General features: G+C 38.3%; 1 protein-coding gene across 4 annotated transcripts in view; it reads right to left on the bottom strand.

Moving 5' to 3' along the window:
• AMMECR1 (AMMECR nuclear protein 1) overlaps nucleotides 1-24733 on the bottom strand; it is a 152132-nt gene that overhangs the window by 31880 nt on the left and 95519 nt on the right. For 3 of the 4 annotated variants that reach the window (XR_012670004.1, XR_012670006.1, XM_048862717.2), the window contains exon 4: nucleotides 9156-9270. Coding sequence is in view for 1 of the 4 variants with exons in the window: in XM_048862717.2 (XP_048718674.1) it covers nucleotides 9156-9270 (115 nt within the window). In the remaining 3 variants the exon portion in view is untranslated. Of the gene's footprint in view, nucleotides 1-6372; nucleotides 6530-9155; nucleotides 9271-24733 lie in introns of all 4 variants that reach the window. The other variant, XR_012670005.1, reaches the window with a different exon arrangement.

The following is a 24733-nucleotide window of genomic DNA, read 5'->3' as shown; positions in this document are numbered from 1 at the left end:
AATTTTAGATTTTTTTAAAAAACATTTTCCAGGTAATTCCGAAGTGAAGTTAGCCCTTTTTAATGGTGTCCAACTGACAGCCTGGTCAGGGCAGTGGCAGTACAAGCATGCCCTACAATTCCCCACCAAAGTACTTCATCTCTGACCTGAAGGGAACACCATTTGAGGGGAGAGTAGTTTGGTCTCCATGCCCATTCAGTGCTTGACCTCTCTTCTGATCCTGCCAACAGGGGTGTTATTAATGGATGTGAACACCTGTCCACCAAAAAAGTGAACCAAGGTCACCAGTTCCATTTCCTAGGCAACCAGTGTTGTGGTCTAATGACTTGTGGCCATGACAGCCGGGATCTTGTCTGAACTGGCAACCTAATGGTGAAAGGTTTGAGTTATTACCAATCCCTTGAGCTTTCCAGTCCATGAAATTTCCACTAATGTATGAAGAAGAGGTGTACAGGAATGAAAGGTATTTCAAAGCTTTGGGAAGCTAATCAACTTCAAATTCATATTTCCATATATTACAAGACTGTTTTCTAGTGTAAGGTCTACTGCCTACAATGAAGAAACCAACATTGCTGACAGACAGGAGCGACATGCGACTTTCATGAGATGTTCCAAATTCCTATAAGAACTAGGCTGGATGCTCTTTCGAGGCACTGTTTGCAAAAATAACGCGTGTGTACACAGCACTTCCCTATTTTCAAGGGTACAATAATTCTGCTGTAAACACATGTTCTTGATCAATTTGTCATAAGAGGCCTCCAGCTAGGAGTGAAATTTCTTACCAAAATTTAATAAACAGTTTTCAGTTACTTTTAAGTTACACAAAAGTAAACAAAATGTTAGTAGCCTCAGATTTTTATTCTTGTGCTCCTGTAAATAAGATTTGTTTTTACTTAAATTTGGAAGTCTTCAGGTGCATATGGAAACATGAGTATTGTGTGTTTAAAAGCTTATAGTGTTATTTGGTTTAGATACCTGTTTTTTGGCACAAACTAATTTGATTTCAACAAAAAGTATAGAAAGATTTTTAGAATAAAGACTTACTATAGAACAACTGCATGGCAGCCAAATTCAAAACCAAGGATTAATATAATGGAGCACATAGGCTCTCCAGGGCCAACTGTCCAATTAATACACAGATATTTCAAGGTAAATATTACACAGTTACTTTTGCTCTAGCATCTTCATATGGCTATAAGTGTGGGGTGAGGGGTGGGAGTTTATTCTGGCGACCTTGACTTGCAAATCCTCCTCCTCTTTATCAGTGCACCATGTCTTAAATATGATGAAACTTTTCTGAATGAAGATGTGAATCTCTAACCTCCTTCATAACAACTGGTCTCAATTAATCTCTCTTACATTTCTGAACCTAAACTTTCAAGTAAGCAGGTGTAATTTTGTTTTAGAAGCCAAATCTTACTCTTTGAAGGTGTAATTCAGAACCAGACGGTTCTATTATGACAAACTGAAATTTGGGAATGAAAAGTCTTTAAGCAGATCTCGCCTAATTTATTCTAGGATCAAGGAAACCAACTAGTAACTTTATGCAAACTGTAAGACCACATCTGAATAATGGGAAACTTCACACTAATACAAAGTGATGCACATCAACATGGTCCATCCATGTGAAGCTCAGGTGCCCCCTTTTATTATTGCATCTGTTTTTTTCAGATCAAATTTGCAAGACAAATTGATTAGAGCAGAAAAGTAATTACAGATTGAATTAACTGCCAAGATAAAACCCAAAATGTATCCTGACCAAAACATTTGTTTACATACAAACACTACCAGTTTTAAATTTTCCTACATACCAGAAACTGAAAAAAATCTATCAGTCCTCAAACACAACAACTCCAACTCCTTTGAAATCTCTCTTTATTACAGCACGTAGATTGGGATCGGGGTCCTGTACCGTCTTTGCATATTGTCTAGAACAGTGGTTCTCAAAGCCAGCCCACTGCTTGTTCAGGGAAAGCCCCTGGTGGGCCGGACCGGTTTGTTTACCTGCTGCGTCCGCAGGTTCGGCCGATCACAGCTCCCACTGGCAGCAGTTCGCTGCTCCGGGCCAATGGGGGCTGCGGGATGGGCGGCCAGCATGTCCCTTGGCCCACGCCGCTTCCCGCAGCCCCCATTGGCCTGGAGCAGCAAACCGCGGCCAGTGGGAGCTGCAATCAGCCGAACCTGCGGACGCAGCAAGTAAAGAAACCGGTCCAGCCTGCCAGGGGCTTTTCCTGAACAAGCGGCGGATTGACTTTGAGAACCACTGTTCTAGACAATATGCAAAGACAGTATAGAATGGTCACTGCCATGAACAGTTTACAATCCAATTTAAGAAAAGGCTCAACAAGTGGGTTTAGCAAGCAATTTGAGGTAGAAAGGGGAGGACAGACAAGTGTAACTACATGAGCCTGTCAAAGTTACGTAGCCTAAGGAGCATACAACATGACCCCTGATTCCATTTTAAACCTTAACTTTGTTTTAACTTTTCCTATTTCCAATTTGTACAAAAATATTTTATTTAGCCTCTGCATATGGTAATTTTCAGGCTATTATTATTAATCTACCTATTTTCATGAGGCTTCTATTAGGAAACTCACAGAGCAGTCACCCAGGGTATTGGTGGTGCTGTGATAACATGTATACACCCTCATCACTCTTCTTGCCTGCTTTATGATAGTAAGCTCGAAGGGTATTGACATTCTCATTGTTTTAATTCATAAATGACAATATCTGTTGTTAGGATCCATAAAGGTAAGGAGAGCAGTGGGATTAGAATCTAGATGAACAGATGATGTGATACATATTCTCGCTGCAGTCACACCCTGTATTTGGTGGTGGGTTAGAGAAGTGCTAGAATTTCATCAGTGTTGAAGTTCTCATTTTACAGAACCTGAGGTACATTTCAGTATACAAGGGAACAATGAAAGATTTTAGGATGGGTTTAATTTCAACTCATTAAGTTTTCTGTATAAACTTTTTTGAGGAAGTATGTGATTGCTTCACTGATATGAACAGATACAATTATAGTAATTGGTGGAAAAAATGAACGTACAGAGCTGTCTTGTGCTATCACCACCATGCTGCACAATTAGGCATTTGACAGTTTCATAGTACTTATGGTATATATTCAATTACTCAAGGTATTTTGTAAAATATGTTTTTATTTTAGCATGTCTTCAAAATCAAATTTAAAAATGTTGTGGAATATATAAAGTTAGGTCCACCTTCCTGTGCTAATATCCTGTGCAACAGAGGTGATCATGAGAACATATAGTTTACAATATTCATGAGGAATTAACCAGAAATACAGTAAAAACTTTGTTATCTGGCATGTTGGGGGAATAGCGGGTGCCGGTTAATCAAATATTCCAGTTAACTCAGAGTTATACTTTATCAATGGAATACCAATTTTCAAAGAATTACAATACAATAAAATGAATAAAGTATAAAATACAGTAGTGCAGTACACAAGTATTCGCCAACTCAGTAGTAGTGCTGCACTGCAGCGTGGTTGGTGTCTTGAAGCACTTAGGTGTATACAGATAACCTATGGTATAGAAAACTTATCTTATGATATTATATATCACTATGGGCAGTGCATGATGTACACCCAGATCACTAAAAATACACAACACTAAAACTATACTGAACATATTTAATCTTTCTTTGGTGACTCAGAAGGCACTTCAAGGCTCTTGCCTCAAGGTTATCAATTATCATTGTAGATGTGGAAGGTGTAGTAGATTGGGCTGAATCTGTAATGGCCCGATAACACACCCTGGAAACTGCTTTTTTGAATCAATCCCTGATATCAGCTTGCTGTCTTCTGCCTCTTTTGCATAAAAGTAGAGTGCAGAATGTGCAATTGCATAACTTTCTGGGCAATATACTAGTTCCCATTACTAGATTGGGGATTTGTATTGGGAGATATCAGAAATGCCGGATAATAGAGCTTTCTGGTTGATAAAGTGCCAGATAACACAGCTTTTACTGTACTGATGACGTGCTGAATATGATTCAATATCCAACCAACAAATAATTGCACTCCAACAGAGAGTAAACATAATTCTCATTGATGAGTAGATTGTGCGTCATAACCAATTAAATGGACTGACAGAGTTCATGGAAATGTCTTGCTCTATTTATGATGTCCAACACACTTCTGACATATTACTAACCCTGCCCCACAACTACACAAGAATATTGCATTGGTATAACTTAACTTGTGAATTTAAACCACTAATAGCTAACAACTGCCAACCTCTGCATGGACATGCTTCTTTTGGTGTAAGTGGGTTTTTTTTTCAGTTTAGCTTAAGTTGACTGGAACAGGCTTAAATTTTGGGTGGTTGTTTTTTTAAAACTCTCTCTTGGGTGCATCTGTTCACTAGAAACTCTAAGATTATGATCTAATTTTGTACAGACTGATGAAAAGCCATCTCTCAGTCATTGCTATTAACTTTCATCTCATCATCAAACCCCACAGCCAGAGTCTCAGGAGTCTTCTACAGATTGGTAGCATTTCATTGAAGGACAACAAATTCAGGATAAAGGACCATTTCACATTATTTCAGCAACCAGAAACTGACAAAATATTGGCCATTAAGTAGCCTGAATTTATGACAGTATGCTTAATGTGGAACTACTGAAGAAACTTGGCTAATTTTCTGTGCTGCCTGTATTCTGACTTTTCTTGATGTCAGGAAGGCTTGTTTCAATATCCCAAAGCTTTCTCAAGGAATCTGAATCACTTTGTGGTAAGAAGACACAGATGATCTTAAGAGGAGAAAAAAATGACTAAAAGGAAATGTACTGGGGAAACCCAGTTGTGATAGGGTGTGAGTGACAGAGAAATGATAACATAGCTTTTGCTTCCTTCGGTATTTTCATAAAAGAGAAATGCAGAAAATGTATAAATTAGTTTGTCTTTCACACATTAACAAGGTATCTACTCTCAAATAACCAGCGTCTGTAGTACCAAAGCTTGCCTCCTGAAACATTTAAGCATATTTCATACTTGTCCTATCCATTTGTAGGATTCAATTTTTTCCTCCCAGGGACTCCTGATACAGCATCCTGAACCTCTCTCCTGGGGTAAGGGATTCAGTGGCCTGAGATGCAGAATGGATAGGAATCCCCTCTTTTTTTTTTTTTAGGATCTAAGCAAATCAAACAATTTCCTTTAAAAAAAAAAAAATCCTGAAACCCACTGTACTGTTTAGTAACCTAGCAGAACATGTTTTAAGTGTTTGATTTCCTCTGTGGAGCATTGTACTGTAAGGAAATGCCTCGCTAAATAGTTTAAAGATTCCCACTCTGACATGAGTTGAGAGTAAAGGAATTCAAGAGCAATAAAGCTACGAGCAAAAAAATTAATAATTTTGGAGAAGAGGGAATTGCAGAATCTGTGCAGGGCAGGGATGACCTTAGTGGAAGGGTAAAGAAATCAGGAAGGTGATTGCAAGGTGGGTGAAGGGAGGAATAAAACTGAGTTTGCTTTGGGGATGGATGGCTGCAAGGGGAAATGGAATGGGAGAAAAAGTCCCATCAGATACACTGGAGGATGTGAAAGGGTGCAGATCTTACTGACTCCATGTCAGTAGCATTAAACAGTTATTTTACTTCCATGAGCTGCTTCCCCACTTGCCCTCTGGTGTCCACATTCTCTACTAAAGAAGTATTATCATTCAAAAACATATCCCAGAATTCATGACACTGCATGTCTCACCACCTTTCTTTGATGGAAAGGCTGTGACACTCCACATAAGTAGACATTGGACAGGGGTAGTGGAGAGATGTCTCGTGGGAGGAAGACTCTGTGCTTACAGAAATGAGGAGACAATGCATATCTGCCCAGCATCCATTGCAAACCACCACGTGTGTGAACTACGGATGCATAGTGCAATCATATACAGTCATGCGTGAATGGAAACCCTGTGTTTTTTATGAAGTGTCTTCATGAATCACTGTACTGATGTGATCCTTTGAAAGTAAATAGAAAAAGGTGAAAACCTTTATAAAAGGTGAAAATGGTGGCAATTTGAAAAATCATATGGGAGCTAATGGCAGTCAATTCACTTATGTCTCCTGTTTACTCGCCTGAAGTCTCTGCTGCAAAGAGGATCTCTCACTGCTTGCTGCAACTGAAAAACTGATCTCTTCAGTTTGGGGAAACAATTCATTAATCAGTAGAAGGAAGATCTATCAGTCTGTTTCAGGGTATAGGAGGCACTCCTGTCCTGAGCCATGTCTTCAAATGATCGTCTCTAAACCACCACAGCACTGCAAGCTGTCTGGATCTGCAATTTTGAAATATTTTGACTTCTGTCAGCAAATTGCTGAATTAGCTCCCACAAGATCTCAATAGCATACCTACAGAAGTAAGGTCTCCTAACCAGGCTGATGATTTTTCAGGATGATCTGGAAATGAGCAGTTATACCAGATGGAAGACCCAGAATCTCTCTTTAGGTCATATTCTAGCCATCTTGAAATGTCTTTTTGCCACTGACATTGCATAACTGCAGTTCCCTTAAAAGAAACATGGATGACATAAGCTGTCTCACTGTAAGGGGCATGTACAGTGACACATCATTCTTTTAAGGACTAACATTTCAGTATAAACTTCTTACTTTATATGGAATGCCTGTACGTCATTTATAGTTATATATAGAACCATGACTTGAAAAGCATGGCAGAAAAAATGACAGGATTTTGCCATGTCTCAGGAGACTCATTATATTATGGCCACCTCTTTTGATTGCCTTACCATGTTAGAGGCTTTAAAAGTAGATTATTAAAATATTTGACAATACTCTTACCTTTCCCACCCTTCCAAAAAAGGCTAATGATTTCCGTTATTGAAGTGTCTTAAGAAATTTCATCGCAAATATTTTTCTACAGAATTTTTAAACCAATGTATAGAGTTCTATAGCTGGGATATAGCTCTCTATTTAATTCTATAGGGAGGATTACAAATTCTATCAAAAGGAATTTATATTTTATTACCATCGAAAGTCATTTCTTTCAAATCCTATTTTTATTTCTGTTATTAAATTCTATAGGACTTTGCAATAAAATACAGAAAGTGAAATTGCTGAAGTTACATACATATAGACATTTAAGGTATAAATTAGAAGATGGGCTCCAAATCACAACATTCAGATCCATACTTTCCTAAAGTTTGGTGGGTGTTCTGAGCTGGGGTTTTGGTTTAAGCCCCTCTCTCGAACAAATACATATTTTGGTCATTTTAAAGCAATATGCTTATTTGATAAAACATAATGGCTCCTTTGAAACAGTTTGTCATTATGTAAAAATATTTATCTGGAAACTTGAAATGCCTGTTTCAACTTGGGAAGATAATGATCATTACATTATACTGTACTAGACGATAGCATGAAGCCAATAAAATATTAGTGTGCATTTAAAATATTATGAAAAACAGTTTCTGAACATGCCCACAGTCAATTTTCAAGAGTTAAAATAAATTTAAATGACTGAGTTATTAAATCCTTCACATTACTAATTTTAGCATCAAATGCTAAACTGTAGCAAGCAGACTAGACAAAATCTCAACCAGACAGTTTGAATTATTTACTAAATTGATTTAATTATTGGCCTGTAAAGTTTCATTTAAAAAGCCACTGTAGTTATTAACGCTTGAAAAATTGTGGTCCAAACATATACTGTACTTCTGTAGCTCAGAGACAGACAATTGGATTGTCTAGAAAAAAAACTGCTCTTGGTTTAGGACAAAGCTTCAGCTCAGAGTAAATTTTTGACAGAGGAGATATAAATCATGAAGAATGGTGTTTATGGTGAAAACACTGATCGTTCCTCAAAGGAAACTTGCACCCATTTTGCTCAGCAGTAGAGAAGACATAAAGCTGTTGTCACTACCAATTAACTGTGAAATGCATTATATTTAAGCTTTCAATTACTGTACAATTGGGACTTCAGAGGCTAACGCTGGAGACAGTCACCCCAGTGAAAATGAGGCCTCTTGTGACCTTACCAGTGAGAGCACCCAATTGTGGAGACTATACACCCGTTTTCAACCTACAGATACAGCCAATAGAAAAGCATTACTGTTCACAATTTTTAAAAAACGAACACTAAGCATTAGAGCTCTTTTATGTGTGTTAAACCATTATTAACACAAGACAGTGGAATTTGTTTTCTTTTGTACTGGACTAGACCATGTCCATTATTTACGTAAGTGACAAATTTTCAGTAAAACTGTCGCACTCAAATATACATTGTAATTAAAAAAAAATGTAAACATAATAGCAATTGCTTTGTAACCTGTGAGTTTTCATGCTGCTGTGCCAAGACAATGTGTGCAGTTTCCCTTTAACCGTAACAAGTAAAGTGGATGCTGCTCTTCACAGGATAAGTATTAAATTGAAAAAATAAATGGTATATTTGGTTCTCAATGTTTTCAAGGGATTAGTGGGGACAGGTGCTAACTGTCTGGCTTGCACCATTTTCTCCAGATAAAGTGTTATTTGGCTTCAGCCATCCATGCTTATTCCTATATCTAAATGAGGCAGCTGTGTGGAACTTTTTTTTTTTCCTTCTACCTTCCCAATGAGTGCACTATGTGATTCCAGCAGCTTAAGGTCAAATGTAGTATCAGTATAGATTGTCTGGTACAGCCTCTTTCTAGAGACTTATCTTGTTCTAGCAGAATGATGGACTATGACTATCTAGGTCTCCTCTATAACTACTTCATTACAGAAAGTTTTGATCCAAAAAACTGAGGATGTATTTCAGACTATGCCTATTTTAATATTGCAGGATTTAATCTTAAAAAACAAACAAACAAACAAACAAACAAAAAACAACCCTGAGACATCAGTGGTGTTTTGTTCATGTGTCTTTTAAGAACACAGGTTTACTGTGATCATCCAGTGGGCATGAAAATGGCTCAGTTCCACTTTACGGTTTTCATATCCTAAGAACTTGCATGGTAACACCAGATCTCCCAGGAGACACCAGAGATGCATCATCTTATGTGTATAAAAGACAACTAAGACAATCAGATAACTACACTAAATATTCCAAAATGTCAGTTATTTTCTTATTAGGTTGGGAGGAACTAGAGGATACTGATATCAAGGTCATTTTCTTTAAAAAGATCTGGAATCCTTACCTCCCAGTCCAAGTAATCACATACATCTTCAAAATTAGTGAGTAGAGACACTGAGCAGAAAAGCCGTGGCAGCTCATCCCTCGTCATTGGGGGGAAACGGCTATCTTTAAGGGCACTGTTGAAAACAAAACAGATTTTTAAAGCTTTTTTTTTTTTTTGGTGTGTGTGCCTAAATTGAACTACCTAATGAACCAACTGGGAAAGAAAAAGGTAAGAGACAGCAAAAATAAAAGCTGATGGAATGATGACTACTCTGACAATTAATTCTTAATAGTGCAATACACCAGTATGGTATATCCTTTTCTCTTAGACAAATGGTTTCCAGATTTCATGGCTGGACAAGTTATATGGTCAAACCAATTGACTAGATTTCCTGGGTGGTCACTCCTTGCTGAGTTGGTTTTGCTACAGGGACAGTCTTAAGGAGGAACAGATTTTGGGGAAAAATATATAAAAAACAGATCAATGACAAATCTGTTTTGAAAAGATTAAACAACATAATTTTAGGTAGGGGAAGAGAGTTATGCTGGAAAAAATATATTTTGACATCTTGAAAATAATCAGAATGATAACTCTGTAAGGAACTATTGTGTTTAACATATCAACGTAGACAATCTGAATGAGCAAAATATTCATGCAAATTAAGAAATGTCAATGTAAAAAGGTAAAATACTTATAATGGTACCATCAAAGAGACTCAAATTTGTGAAACTATAGGACTTGAAACTATTCTGCAAAACAGATGTATGATAAGTAATAGAGCAGCTAATGAAGATAATCTAAGATAATCCGCTGATAACGTAAGATCCTGTGGGCAGGTGTGTAATGTAGAAGTTCAAAATCAAAGGGGAAGTGGTACCATCTACATTCATCTCAGTAACATCTGCATTACAAAAACAGGAGAGAGTGGTTAACCAGAGATGTTGGAAACAAATGTCAAAGATAAGAGCAGTATATTGTGCAAGATTTGGTATAAGGAGAACTGGGCAAATCAGAAAGGGTAAAATGAGTGCAATATACCTGCATTTATTATTTTCTAAGCTTGGGACAGGAGATACTTATACACAAATGTGCTTATGTTTAACAAGAAAAAGAACTGATCTGGCCAACTGGTTGTTTCAGCAAAAGAGGAGAATCTAACAGTGCAGAAGCCTAGTCTAAGGAGCTACCTAGTCCTCAACAGCCTTCATTTTCCACCCACTGAACGTAGGATACACTCACTAGTTCTATGAACCCTATTTGGAAATGACTAGAGATGACACCTCTTGGATCTGGTACACAACTGTGTTTCTAAAGGTGCTCAGGGTTCATTGAAATGTCTGGGTCAAACTCAGCCATTGTGTGTAGTCCTATCAATAGCATAGTTTGGTTCAATATAGCTAAATACAGCTAAATTTAGCTCAGATGGAGTTGTTGTACAGAGTGCAGTAGACGCAAAAAAGTTTAAGCTGGAACGGGGAAATTATCGTATGTATAGTTGATCCAGCCTTTTAACAAGGATCAATATGTTTTATTGTGGTGTAATGCTTGAAAACATTTAATGAAAACCTATTGGAACTACTGAGGTGGTGAGAATTACTACAGGCCCCTTTTCAAACATTGGTAGTTTTACACAAAAAGAGGAGGAGAAAATCCAATTTTATTTTTGGATGGACTTAAATGTAGTTCATTGTATAGGTTGACACAGGATGAGGGGTAGCTCTACCAAGCATTAAGGAGTATTTTAGGATGCCCAGCTTCAAACCATGGCCAATACAGAGATTAGAGAGACAGGAAAACATGGGGCAGGTACAGCAAATAGAAAAGTTAAGTATCTTTTTATGAATGAGGAATATACTTATTAGGAAGGAAAGATCGTAGCATTCTGTGCCTCAGCTTTCCCACTGGGAAAATGGGGATAATACCAATCTATGTAAAGCCTAGAGAAACTCTGTATGAAACCATACTATATACATCTCAACTATGATTATCTTTGGCAGGATTATGGAAGTACATTTGTGTATGTGATTGCCTTCATTAGTTCATCTCAGAAGGTGAATGATATTCTCCAAGACCCCATAGAATTATTTTCAAAACCAGCTGCGCAACTGCTGCAAGTTGAAAAATCAGACCCCAGTTCCTCTCCTCCCTTGTCCCAGTGACATGGAGCAGTATCAGAAAACAAAATCTATTTTAGACATGATAAAGTACTGATAATGAGAGGGTACGAGGCCACGTTTGCCTTTTATAGCTCTCCATGTGCTTTTCTTCCTGGGTTTGAGAGAGGCACTGCACAACTAGAGCAAATGCCAGTGAGAAAAAATGGCAGTTTAGGAATAGACAAGTAGATGACAAGAACGTTGGTAGAACCAGACCTCTTCACACTGGTGAAATTAGAATTGACATATATTACCGTTTTCTAAAGAGGTTTCATTCATTTGTGATGCTCAGGCTGGAAGGATGAAATGGTTGAGTACCACTGCAATAACATGTATTTAACCTGATGTTGGTTATAAATTACTATTTCAAGGCTTAAACTGCTATTTTTCAGTGTCACTTAACAGAACAATTCTCAACAGCAGTAAGTTAATGAAACATTTTTGTTGATCAAATAACTTTGCATTACTTACTGCTGTGCCTTTCCATCTCTAGAAAGGCAATGTTGTAATTATAATTACTGGATAATAAGAAATACACTAAGCGAACATATATACAATCCAGACATTTTCCTGCACCTCTTAAAATCATACAGTAAAAAATTATGTTCTGCAAATCTCAATTTGATATTACTAATTTCTAATTTTAAAAATCAAGATGGTAGGCCACATAAATCTATTGCCAACCTAAACCTGGCCTATGTTAAAAATCATAGTTCAATTTGTCTGACATACGCAGGTTTGTGATTTATTACTAACCAAACAATGCCTACAGAATTCTCACCACTTTAATATTCCCTTTTTTCCCCACACACACTGTGCCAGTGGTATAAAAATACACTGATCGAATGCATTGTAAGTCTAAGAGACTTAAGTCATCCTGGTGTTTTGGGTCAGGTAAATGATTAAGTCATAATATTAAGGCATGATTCAAATTTTTTAAAATTAAATTGATAGTCTTGTTCTTTCCTTTAGTCAGAAAGATGTTTAATTAAGATTCCTTGTTACTTTTGTCAATATGCTTTGATTATTATATTGCATTAATATGCTTGGAACTGTTCATTTTTTTATTTTTGATGAATTACACTGCATATTATTTTTGGGACATTTCCCCCATCCCACAGGAAAAGATACTGTTAAAGATTATGGCAATTCATTATTAGATTTCAAGTTTCTCAGTAACATAATGTGCCTGTACAGTATTAATAGCTTATTGAGTTCTACTGATGAAAAGAGGTGGATATTATTAAATCTAAACCAAAAATTCCAATTCTCTCAGGACAGACCTGTACAGACTGTTATTAGAAAACACTCTTCTAGGTACTGTGGATGCTCCGATCCACCTTTCTTAATTTGTGCATTAATTGTCATGTAAAACATTCCATACCAGCTGAATTTGATACCTTCAGGAACCATCAAGTTGTGCAAGAGAAGAGACTATGTGCAAGACTATGTAATCACATGGTCTTATTTTTGTAACCTTCACTCTCCCTCTCCTTTTCCTCCTTTTATTTCATCCATCATATTTGCTTGTTACATCCTGCTTCAAATTAAAGACTAAACTCATTGGGGCAAGGAATATCTCACTATATGTCAAATCATGGGCCCAGTGAAGTTAGTGGCCAAAATTCCAGGTATAAATTCTCAGCTGGTGCAGACTGTCAAAGCTCCATTGACTTCAACAATTTTCCACTAGTTGAGGATCTGCCTCTTTGACTTTAATGAGGCCAGAAGTCATCCTATATGTTTAATGCAGAAATCACCACAATAACACCTCAGTTCCAACTGCGGCTATTGTGGGGTTATACGCAACTTCAGTAGTAAAATAAGTAACATTCTGGGAGCTAATCTGAACAAATCATAACAAATTTGAGTAACGCCCAAGAACTGAGATATGAATCCTAGTACGAACCTATCAAAGACAGAAAGGCACATGCAGCAACACAATAAGATGAAAGTCAAGTGTACAATAATAAAAATGAAAATGTATGGCCACCTCAATTTGAAGCCTGAGGCAGGAAAAAGTCCTTTAATGTTATTTTCATAGTTGGCAGCTGACTGAAGGTTTTAAAATTTTAGGAAAATTAGCATTAATTGTAATTTGCATAGAATATCATTAATGTGCACCTTCACTGTATACTCTTGTAACTGCTCAGTTATATCATTATCACAAAATTACACAATATTATGGAGGTGCTGGTAACAGCTGTATAGTTAATGATGAGTCAGAAGTTTTCAGTGTAATAGAAGATTTAAACCTTTATTTTGTAAGTCAACTGAAGTGCCAGTAAGTGAAATACAGAAAGTAAACTAGCTACAATTTAATATTTTCATGGGGGTCTGATGAAAATTGGGTTGATACGGACAATGAGAGTTCCAAAGTAACTCCTATTCAAGGAAACTAAAACATCTGGGATCCGTGTTTTGCTCCTCATGCTCATTAATACAGTCGTAATTACAAATAAGTCGTGCTTGTTTGGATCATGATGATTAACTTTGTTTTCATAACTGAAAAGAAAAGCACCAACCCAAACTGCCATATTTAGCAGCTACAAAGTAATATAGCCACTCGGGTAAAAATGGGGGAGAAGAGAATACAGATAGAATTCCCTTTCTGTGCATGCTTTCTGTAGATAAAAGTGATGTGAAACTAACTACCCACTTGTGCCCCACACCTGTAATAATTTACACCTATGTGCAAAAAAAATAAATCAGACTTTAAAAATCTGACCGCTTGTGTCAACACGTACACATACAGGAGCACATGAGCTAAGAGAACCGTTCAATTCTACAGAAAGCAGAACAGCAACATTTTGAACAACCTACATACATTTTAAATCACAATTTATAATATTTTATATCATAAGCTGTTATGAGATCAGGAAATGTGAAAAACCTATTTTACTGCAACATTTTCACGAGTTGCTTTGCCTGTGCTGGAAAGAAGGCAAAGTACCACAAGAAATCGAAGAGGCCAACATCATCACTCTCTGTAAAAACAAGGTTAACAGGAGCAACTGTAACAAATATCGTGGTATTTCCCTTCTTAGTATTATGGGAAAAGCCTTTGCCTGAGTTGTCCTGAACAGACTTCAGACCTTTGCAGACAGAATCTATCCAGAATCTATCCAGAGCTGAAAGGTCTACCATCGATATGATCTTCTCACTGAGACGACAACAAGAGAAATGCAGAGAACAAAAAAAAAGCCCCTTTACATAGCCTTCATCGATCTTAGAAAGGCTTTTGACCTTGTGAGTAGAAGTGGACTATTCGCGCTTCTAAAAAAGATTGAATGTCCCCGCCCAAACTCTTAAGCATGATTTGATCCTTCCATGTTCAAAGTTCAATATGATGGCTCAGTCTCTGAGGCTTTCCAGATTCGTAGCGGAGTTAAGACAGGCTGTGTACTTGGCCCAACTCTGTTTGGGATCTTCTTCTCCCTGCTGCTGAAACAAGCTTTTGGTTCCTCAACTGAGGGAATCTACTTGCACATGAGATCTGATGGAAAGCTGTTCAATCCTGCAAGACTCAGATCTAAAACCAAGACTTGGGAGGCCCTTATCCAACACCTCCTCTTCGCTGATGATGCAGCAGTGACAACCCACACAGAAGCCCATCTCCAAAACCTCCTGGACAGTTTTTCCAAAGCCTGCCAAGACTTCGGCTTACTATAAGCCTAAAAAAGATGAACATAATGTGCCCAGGAGTTGCAGAAGCACCCTCCATCAAGATCAACAGCTATGAACTTGAAGTGGTGAACGAGTTCACATACCTGGGGTTCTCTATCGCAGTCAACCTCTCACTTAAACAAAACTCAACATCTGCATCGAAAAAACCGCCACAGCAATATCTAGACTGAGCAAGAGGGTATGGCAAATCAACAAACTGACAGAACACACAAAGATCTCTGTGTATTGTGTGTGTGTTATCAGCACCCTTTTGTATGGGAGCGAACCATGGACCTTATATTCTCATCAGGAAAAAGGGCTCAACAGTTTTCATATGCGTTGCCTTCGTCGAATCTTTGGTCAGGATATAACTTTCTCCCATTCAAGTTACAGTTCAATCCTAGAGATATAGCACACATGAAAATTGCAACTGACATGAAGTTGCACATTACACAAACTTGCTTCTTGAAGGGTGAGAGTAGGTTTAATAAACAACTTTTACGACTTTTCTGTTAAATTTAGATGAATGACAGCTTGACTAGAGGTAGTGAGGAAAATATCAAGTTGGAAAAACAAGGTGGAATACAAAGGAACTACTGAGGAAAGAAAAACCGATTAAAAAAATAGTTGCCAATTAACTACTCCTTACTTCCTCAATCCCCAGAGCTCATTCACATCCATTACTGCTGACCAAGAAAAGCCATGCCGTACCAAACAGCTGAAAAGTAGTAATGCAAAGCAAGGGGGCTTCAAGTTGCTCAAACTCACCTAGGAGATGGCAATGTTTCAGCAAGAAGTCTGCTGCTCTTGAAATTAAAAGTTTTAATGGTATACATAAGCAATACCAAATCACAGTGTAATGTGATGAATGCATAATTTATGGAGCAAGAAAAGAGTATTGCAAGTCAAACATACTTAAAGCACATCTATGCAAGCCTGGGTGTCCTACTGAGGGTAGTTCAAGTTACTGTCAATCAAGAAAAAACTAAGCATTACTGTCAGTTCTCATTCATACAAGACATGCTACACAAGTCTCAGCTTTTCACAAATAAAATTCAAAATGGTTTATAAATTCTCAAATGCATTTTTCTGACTTTGGTTTATACTAGATTCTGGAGCACACTTCACATTTGGGATATGGAGAGGGATAGAAAACATAGCTAAAGGGTACCCAAAGGGGAGGGAAGAGGGGGAATGAAAAATAATCACAGAAATGGGAAAGAGAAAAAGGACTTGTTTAGGGTAGTCCAAGAATAACTAATAGGATGAAATTTAGCGAAGAAAAATTAAGCTATCAGTAATATTTCTTAATACTGAGTATTATTGGATTGTAAAATCTCCCCCAAGGAAAGCTGCCGCCCCACTTGGATAATTTGTCAGAATGGATAAAGCAAACTGCAATACTAAAGTATTTTCCATCTGTAATTTCTATGGTAAGATTGGTATGACTTTATGAAGGAACACATACTAGAATATGGAAATGCTTGCTTTGAAATAATGGATATGTCCAGTTGTAATTGGATTGCAATTTTGTTAATGACAAATATTTAATCAGTCACAAGTGACAGGCAGTGCATTTCTGGTTAGTGAGTGCATGTTTTGTGAGGTGTTCTGAGATACGAGGCTGAATGGCACATGGAGATAGCCCAAAGAACTACAGTACACACTAGAAATGCACATTTTGGAGTGTGTTATTGATAGTTGGAAAGATTTAAAATGAAGGAATTGCTCATAAAGGGGAAAGCCCTCTCCTGTAATGACAAATCAAGGTTAAGTGACTTCCCAAAGCACACAACTAGTCAGTGGTACGGGATGGAACAGAACCCAGTTGCACAGAATCCCAGTGCTCTACAAGTCTCTCTCCTGGACTAGACTGCCTACGATTGCTAGCCCTCTAACTCTACACATTCTATAAAAGATACAATTGTATCTGCCATAAAAAGGCTAACTTGGTGGTAGGGAGTGAAAAATAAGATCTTTGACAGCAACCAAGATTTTATCTTAAATTATCTAAAATAAGTTCCCTCTCACCTCCCAACAAAGAAAAACTCAACGTAATAACTTCAATTCTTATGGTCAAGGAGCCTTAGTCAGATTTGTCTTCACAAATTTGTTTACATTAGTTTGTTTGCAGCTTACTACAAAAGCATTTCTAAGGTAGTGTGTTTTAAGCTACTGTATGTGAGAAGGAAAGTGATCATAATAACTTGAGCGAAAATAAATGGAATTTAGACTAGGTAGCTAATTAGAGAGTCTTCTTTCAATTTATGAAATAAAACTTTAAATTGATCATTAAGTCATGGTTTTCATAATTGTTGATAGTAACGGGAATCACAAATTCAGGTTTTGCCAGTAAATCTTGAGAGTAAAGCCAATCATTTCTAGGGTTTAATGGATTTGGCAAACAGAGACAAGAAAAAACCCTGACAGTTAGATCCCAGCATACAACCCAGTGAATCTCAGAGCCTAGGTCTGCAGACTCAGCTTGTGGGGCCTGCACTACAGTGCTAAAAATAGCTGTGCTGACTTTCAGGCTCTGAAGGCTGGGGAGCAGGGTGGGTCTATTTTCAGCACTGTAGCACAAGCCCGGATCTTGCTGCCGAAAGGGTGTTTTTTCCTGCCATATAAAGCTACCCTTAAAGAACATCCAAGTAAGGTCATGTCTGTACTTACAGTGCTGCATCAGCACAGTTGTACCGATGCACTGAGCCGCTGCCACATGTCAGGCGAAGATGCTCTATGGCAATGGGAGAGCTCTTCCGTTGGCATAAAAAAACCACCTCAGTGAGCAGCAGAAGCTACGACGGTGGGACAAGTTCTCCCGCCGACATAGCGCTATCCACTTGAGCACTTATGTCAGTGTAACCTGTATCGCTCAGGGAGTGGAATATTCACATCCGTGAGTTACAAGTTTTGCTAACATACGTGGTAGTGTGGATATAGCCCAAGTCAGATACTGAGAGAAGTATTCAAATTACTGAAAAACCAACAAGGCAATTATATGATCATAAGGTTTGTATGCGTTACATACAGTTGACAGTAGGTCAAAAAATATTTGCTCATTAACAAAAACCTCTCTGCAGAAGGTTTAAATAACCATCAATTATAATAAGTTAATGTCTGTTACAGGAATTGGCATCCAACAACATTAGCAGGCAACTGTATCTTCTTATTCAAATAGAATTCATTTGGAAAGGTTTTCTCTACATCTGTATTTATCGCATTTTAATGTAAGCATTACTAAGTAAATGATTTTTAAAGGCAAACAACTAAGAAAAAAAGAATTGGGATACCTACTACAGCAATATTTGATTATGAATCATAAGTACATGCAAATGCCTAGCATGGAGAATGTCTTTCACTTCAGTACAAATATGCCTACAACAGTTCACACTTCCACAGCCCATATGCCATTATTTACATATGAATGGATGCCATTACATGCAAAACGTTTGAAGTTCTATAAAAACTGCTAGAGTAAAGATCACTTGAACAACTAATTTGCTGCTAATACAACTAAAGTGTTCTACTTTTATTGGGGCTTTCTGTGCTTTTTATGCTCCAGGCTCATTTCTCCCTTCTCCCTCACAACTAGAAGCGGGATCAGAGAATTAAAAAAAAAAAAAAAAAAAAAAAAAAAAGCAGATTCTCATCTCAGTTACACATAGGTGGTGACTTGGGGAAGCTAGCCCTCCAGCCCCGCCCCTTCTGTGCCCACCAGAGCCCAGCCCCCACTGTGGCTGCTGGCCCTTGCCCAGCACCCCTAGTCCTCCCCCACTCTGGCTGCTGGCCTCTGCCCAAGGCTAGCGTCCCCTGGCCCCAGAGCTCCAAAGAGCAACCTGGGAAAGGATACACTGCCATGTTCCCAATCTGGCATTTTTGCAACCACTGAAAGTTTACTAAAACTGCTGACTGATATCTAAACCAAATATTTCCTTCAGAACACACCTGCAATGTGTATGGATGAACTTGATATTACCTAATGTTCCATTAATTTCAACAGAATATCAGTAAAAGAGTAAGAAGAGAAGTACAGCAGAATTTTTTTTAGAGAAGCTGATTATTCTAAACACTACCATCAGTGTTCAGGTCAAGAAAGCAGACATGGGATGCTGATGGCAGAACAAAAACATCACTATAGATGAAGCAAGAAAACCACTGATACCAAAAGGCTGCATGAAGGTGAGACCTCAGGACACAAAAAAGCATGGGATGAACCAATTAATATCGTCAGTTAAGCCTGGTATCAGAATTGTGTAAGATGACGACACATTTTATATAATGTCACTGATCTTATTAAATTATATTTACGTAGCAAGTTATTTTTTAAAACTTGTATTAACTAGAAGCTAATCCTCTCTGCATTAAAGAAATCCAGTTTCTTCCCTTTTCTCATAATTAAATTTACATAGAGTAGTACTTTCAAAGCAAGTTAAAACATTAAGTTTCAGGAGCACTGTTAAGTAGACATGATATTTTCAGCACCCAAAAGCATGCTCTCAGCATTTCATAGTACAAAGATTGACACAGTACTTATACCAAACATTTACAACAGAATGTTAGATGTGATAAGAAGGGGTAACAAACATATGAGAATTACAGCAATAAGATCACATATTACTCAGATGTAGACATATGACTATCCTGGTGATTCAATTAAAAAAGACTTATTTTAAAAAGATATATTGATGATTCACTTGTGAGCATTAATGAAACACCAAATATTAAGAAGAAATCTGAATAAGGACAGGGAAGGCATTCAGTATTTATACGTGGCATAGATGAAGGCATGTAGAGGTTTATAGGAGAATTATACAAACTGGGCATTGAGACTAGCATCTCTAGAAGATATTTAAATAGGTTATAGCCATGAGTAGAGAATTTTGCAGGTTATTGGAAATTAGATCAAGAAATTTTAATATGATTTAGTGGAAGGAGAGGCAGTGGAGACATTCAAAGATGAGGGACAATACAAGTATTATTGTACTTTTACAGATAAGATAAATGAAGTACAGAGAGGTTAATGACTCATGCAATTTAAGTGGCTTGCATATAATGAGTCAGTGACAGAATCAAGAATAGAACTCACATGTCAGGACTTCCAAAACCTATTCTTTAATTCTATTACACCCATTCTTTTACACTGTATTAATCCTGAGAGAATTCTGAGCCAAAAAAATAAAAACTCTGCACACAAAAAAAATCTGTATACAATATTTTAAAATTCTGTATATTTTATTTATCAATAAATAAATGTGGAAGCTCCAGCATGGTAATGGGGATCACAGGCCATGAGTTGCACAGAGGTGGGAGATTGCCCTGAGTCCTTCACAACTCCGGACATGGACTCGGTGGTGAGGCTGCACCCAACCCTGACACAGTGCAAGGGCCAGGCCTGTTCCAGAAACACCCTGAGGCCTTGCCCCTCCATGCCAGGCACAGGCATGGAGGGGCAGGCAAGCTAGAGGAACACAGTATTGTATGCATGCCCAGCCTGGCCCCCAATCCAGGTGTGGGTCAGGCAGGTACAGCCAGGCAGGATCCAAGCGTGGAGGGGCTTAGTGTAAGGCAATCTGGCTGAAGGCGGCTCACTGGGGGGTTCCGGGTGCAGGGGGAATAGAGCTCTGCAGGGGGGGTCTGGGTCCAGGGGACTCGTCGGGGGGGGGGGGTCCAGTTGCAGGGGAGGTGGGGCTTGTTGAGGTGGGGAGCAAGCACAGAGGGCTCAGTGGGAGGTGATCTGGATCCATGGGAGATGGGCAGACAGGATAGCTGCTACCCATACAGTGACCCTCCCCCACCACGGCTGAGGAGCGATAGGAGACAGGAAGCTGGGGGGCGGGTGCAGAGCTTCCTGCAGCCGAGGGAGGTTTCTGGGGGTGGGTCTCAGTTGGCCCCAGCCCCAGCAGCTCCTTGCAGGGGAAGAGGAAGTCCCGTTCTCCCCTGCCCCCCGCACAGCCAGAACTAGCAATTGAACCTGGCGCAGGGTAGGAGCCACAAGCCAGGGCATCCCTAGCCCTACTCCCACCCCAAAATGACACACCCGCACTTCTAGGGAGGGGTGCATGACCGCTCTTGCAGCTGCCCTTTGCTTCCCTGTCAGAAAGTCAGTTTTCTGAGGGGAAGCAAAAAAATCTGCAGGGGACATGAATTCTCCCCCCAGGAATAACTATACTTACACCTTTACTGCTGTGCAGAACATAACAGTATGGCTCCCAAAGGAATAATCAAAACAAGACTGATTAACTCAAATGTGATTAATCTAATTTCAGAAAAGGAATTTTCTATAAATTGGTGCCACTTGTTAAAAACAAACTGCAGTAATTGATTTTGCTACAATAAGCAGTGTTTCCTATATTTGGAATAGGAAATATGGCAAATACAGTAAATTTATGACCAATTATGGTAACTGTTTTGGCACTCACTGTAGCCAGCAATTCATATATACTGTACCCAAGAGTGTCTATGAAATATTTGCAAAAAGAAAAGGAGTACTTGTGGCACCTTAGAGACTAACAAATTTATTTGAGCATAAACTTTCGTGAGCTACAGCTCACTTCATCAGATGCATGAAGTGAGCTGTAGCTCACGAAAGCTTTATGCTCAAATAAATTTGTTAGTCTCTAAGGTGCCACAAGTACTCCTTTTCTTTTTGCGGATACAGACTAACACAGCAGCTACTCTGAAACCTATGAAATATTTGTTGAAGACCCAACTTTGCAAGATAGTTCACCTTTTCACAAAGAAGGTACATTAGACATTTTAAAGGCTCCTTGAAGTCCTAGTGGCTTCATATTTATCTAAAAGATATTCTCTGTGCCATACCACCAGAGTTGCATTTAGCAGAAATTCTCTAGCAGAAGACACCTTGGTGTAAAAGAAAGGGGACTGCTGGAAAGATATGTTGCTTAAGGGCCCCGGACCTTGTGCACCAGTTGGTCCAAAACACCTATTCTTTTTGGCTTTTGGAGAGCCAGGAGATGCATGAAGGTAAAGAGTGACAAAAGGTGTCATGAGTTTCACAGGTGTGTATTAAGGTTTATTTTTTTTTCCCATTGTTGGTTGATGTTAATCCTCCCCACTCCCCATAGTTTTAACAGAGAGGAAATTAGGACATTCTTGTCACACAGATCATCAATATGTTCTTAATGAACCCCCTCCCAGCAGACATTCAGCTTGGCAAAGCTAGACAGACAAGCAGCTTCCACCACATAACACAATGCTTCTAATTTTTAAATTAGAAGACCCAGTGCAAAGAGTGCAGCACTCTAGAGAACAAGCATATTACACCTGTAAGATTCTCCTATCTTTCTCTGTGTAGGAAAGCAGACAGCCTGATGATTAACATAGCACACATTAAATTGATTAAAAACTGGCTGAGAAGTGTCAAAATGTAACTGTAAACAGAAAATCATTATCAAGCAGGTGTACTTCTAATGGGGTCCCGCAGGGATTGGTTCTGGGCCCCACACTATTTAATTTTTTTTATCAATGACCTGGACAAAACCATAAAATCATCACAAAATTTGCAGATTACATGAAGACTGGGGGAATGGTAAATAATGAAGAGGACAGGCCATTGATAAAGAATGATTTGGATCACTTGGTAAGATGGGTACAAGTTAGCTAGCAAACAATACGTGTTTTAATGTGGCTAAATGTAAAAGTATACATCTAGGAACAAAGAATGTCGGCCATACTTACAAGATGGGACACTAAATCCTGGGAAGCAGTGTCTCTGGAAAAACATGTGGGGGTCCTGGTGGACAATCATGAGCTTCCAGTGCAATGCTATGGCCAAAAGGACTAATGTGATTCTTGGATGAATAAACAGGGAATCTCGAGTAGGTGTAGCAAGATTATTTTATCTCTGTATTTGGCACTGGTCTGACCTCTGCTGGAATATCTGGCAATTTTATAATCAAGACTGAATTAAAAAGAAAAGAAATACTCTAGTTCAAAAGAAAAGATTTTGGGAAATCTCTATGGCCTGTGTTATATAGGAGGTGAAATGAGGTCACCATATGGGCCGTTTTGGCCTTGGAATCTATGCATCTACCAATCTCGCATTTGACAATTCTCTCACAGGCTTGATTTATTGCCAGCAGAAATTTGCCAACATAAATATGAACTGCAAAGAGTAATTTAGATGTATCATCAAATCACTTGAATGCAAGGAAAAGAATTTGTTTACATTGTCTTACTTTTTGGGCAGACTGCAAAATTTCCAGGAAACAAAATAGCTGTGAATGACGTTTCACTTCCTGAACCCGCCCTTACAGTTGTGAGGCAGACAGGGAAAGAACAACACTTGTGTTTCCTGAATGTTGTGTTGGTAACTGGCAACCACAGTGGTAATTTTTTAGAATACTCTTGTTGCAATTTGGTTCAGAGCTCATGCTGTTATTATTAAACCTTCCTGAATTAGTGCAGTGTAGCAGGCAATGTCAACTTCCAGAGCCAGGTGATGGAGACAAAACATCAATTTGGCATTTTTGCTTTTTTAACCAATTTCTCAAATTTCTTAAATTAGGAGTATGTTTCCTCCAAATCTCAAATCACTTGCATAGAAGCCTATGTCCTCATTCTTCTAGTAGTTTGAATTCAGCCACCTCGTCTTAAATGTCATATTCTTGGTTTCTAGTCAAGCAGATTAATGAACATGACAATATAAAAAAACTATTAATACGATCAGGTTTGTATCCTATTTACAGAATTTGAAACACCAAATATGATGGAAGTGATAATCCCCAGCAATTTGGAAAGGATAAATTGTTCATCTCTTATTTTAATTAATAATTTATATTATATTTTATATAATTAATAATTATTCCAAATAGGAGTAATATAACATAGTTCCCTTAAAAACCCACATCCCTCTCTTCAAGATTTATCAAGAGGAGACAAGCTCTTTTACATATTGCTCTATTTTTCTTATATGCTTCAAAATGGCTAGTATTAACATTTACCTTTGAAATAGAAAAAATGTATATTAATCTTAAACAACTAGGAGTGAATGACCTATTAGTCCCCAGTTAAATATATCTTTAATGTTAAATATACCACATTTAATGTTCACTTAAACAGAGTTCTTTTAAAAAGCAAAAAGTCCACTCAGATTTGAAAGACTAAATTAAATTTTAATTAAAAAGATAAAAAAATAAGTAATCAAAAATCCAGAAGACAGAAATTCTTTAGTATTTAAAAATCCTTATGGCCTCTTTGCAAGTGATCACAATTTCTTCAAGTTCAGTAACTGTAAATATTACATCTAATCGTTCATTCATCTTTTTAATCAAGTTATATAAAGTTAGCAAAGTAAATTCTCTATCTCTGGATGGGATGAAAACATCCATGCTGTGAGGATGATGTTGGTGTGAAAGGGATGCTGAAAGCCAAGTGGGCACATCCAAATCCAGGCCTCCATTCCAAATTTGATCCCATTCTTAAAAATTTACCATATGGCTTTTGTTGGCTTTATTAGGGTTGACAACTTTCTAATTGCACAAAAACTAACACTTTAGCCCCGCCTGTTCCCTGAGGGCCCGCCCACTACATTCCCCTTCCCTTGGTGGCTCACTCTCCCCCACCCTCACTCACTTTCACTGGGCTGTGGTAGGGGATTGGGGTACGGGACGGGGTGAGGGCTCCGGCTGGGGGTGCGGGCTCTGTGGTGCAGGAGGGGGATCTAGGCTTAGAGTGGGGCCCAAGGGATTCGGAATGTGAGAGGGGGGCTACAGGTTGAGATTGGGGTGTGGGAGGGGGTACAGGCTCTGG

This window comes from Caretta caretta, chromosome 9 (assembly GCF_965140235.1).
Source record: "Caretta caretta isolate rCarCar2 chromosome 9, rCarCar1.hap1, whole genome shotgun sequence".
Taxonomy (NCBI): domain Eukaryota; kingdom Metazoa; phylum Chordata; order Testudines; family Cheloniidae; genus Caretta; species Caretta caretta.
The sequence above is the reverse complement of the archived record's forward strand: the minus strand, read 5'-3'. Positions and strand labels throughout refer to the sequence as shown.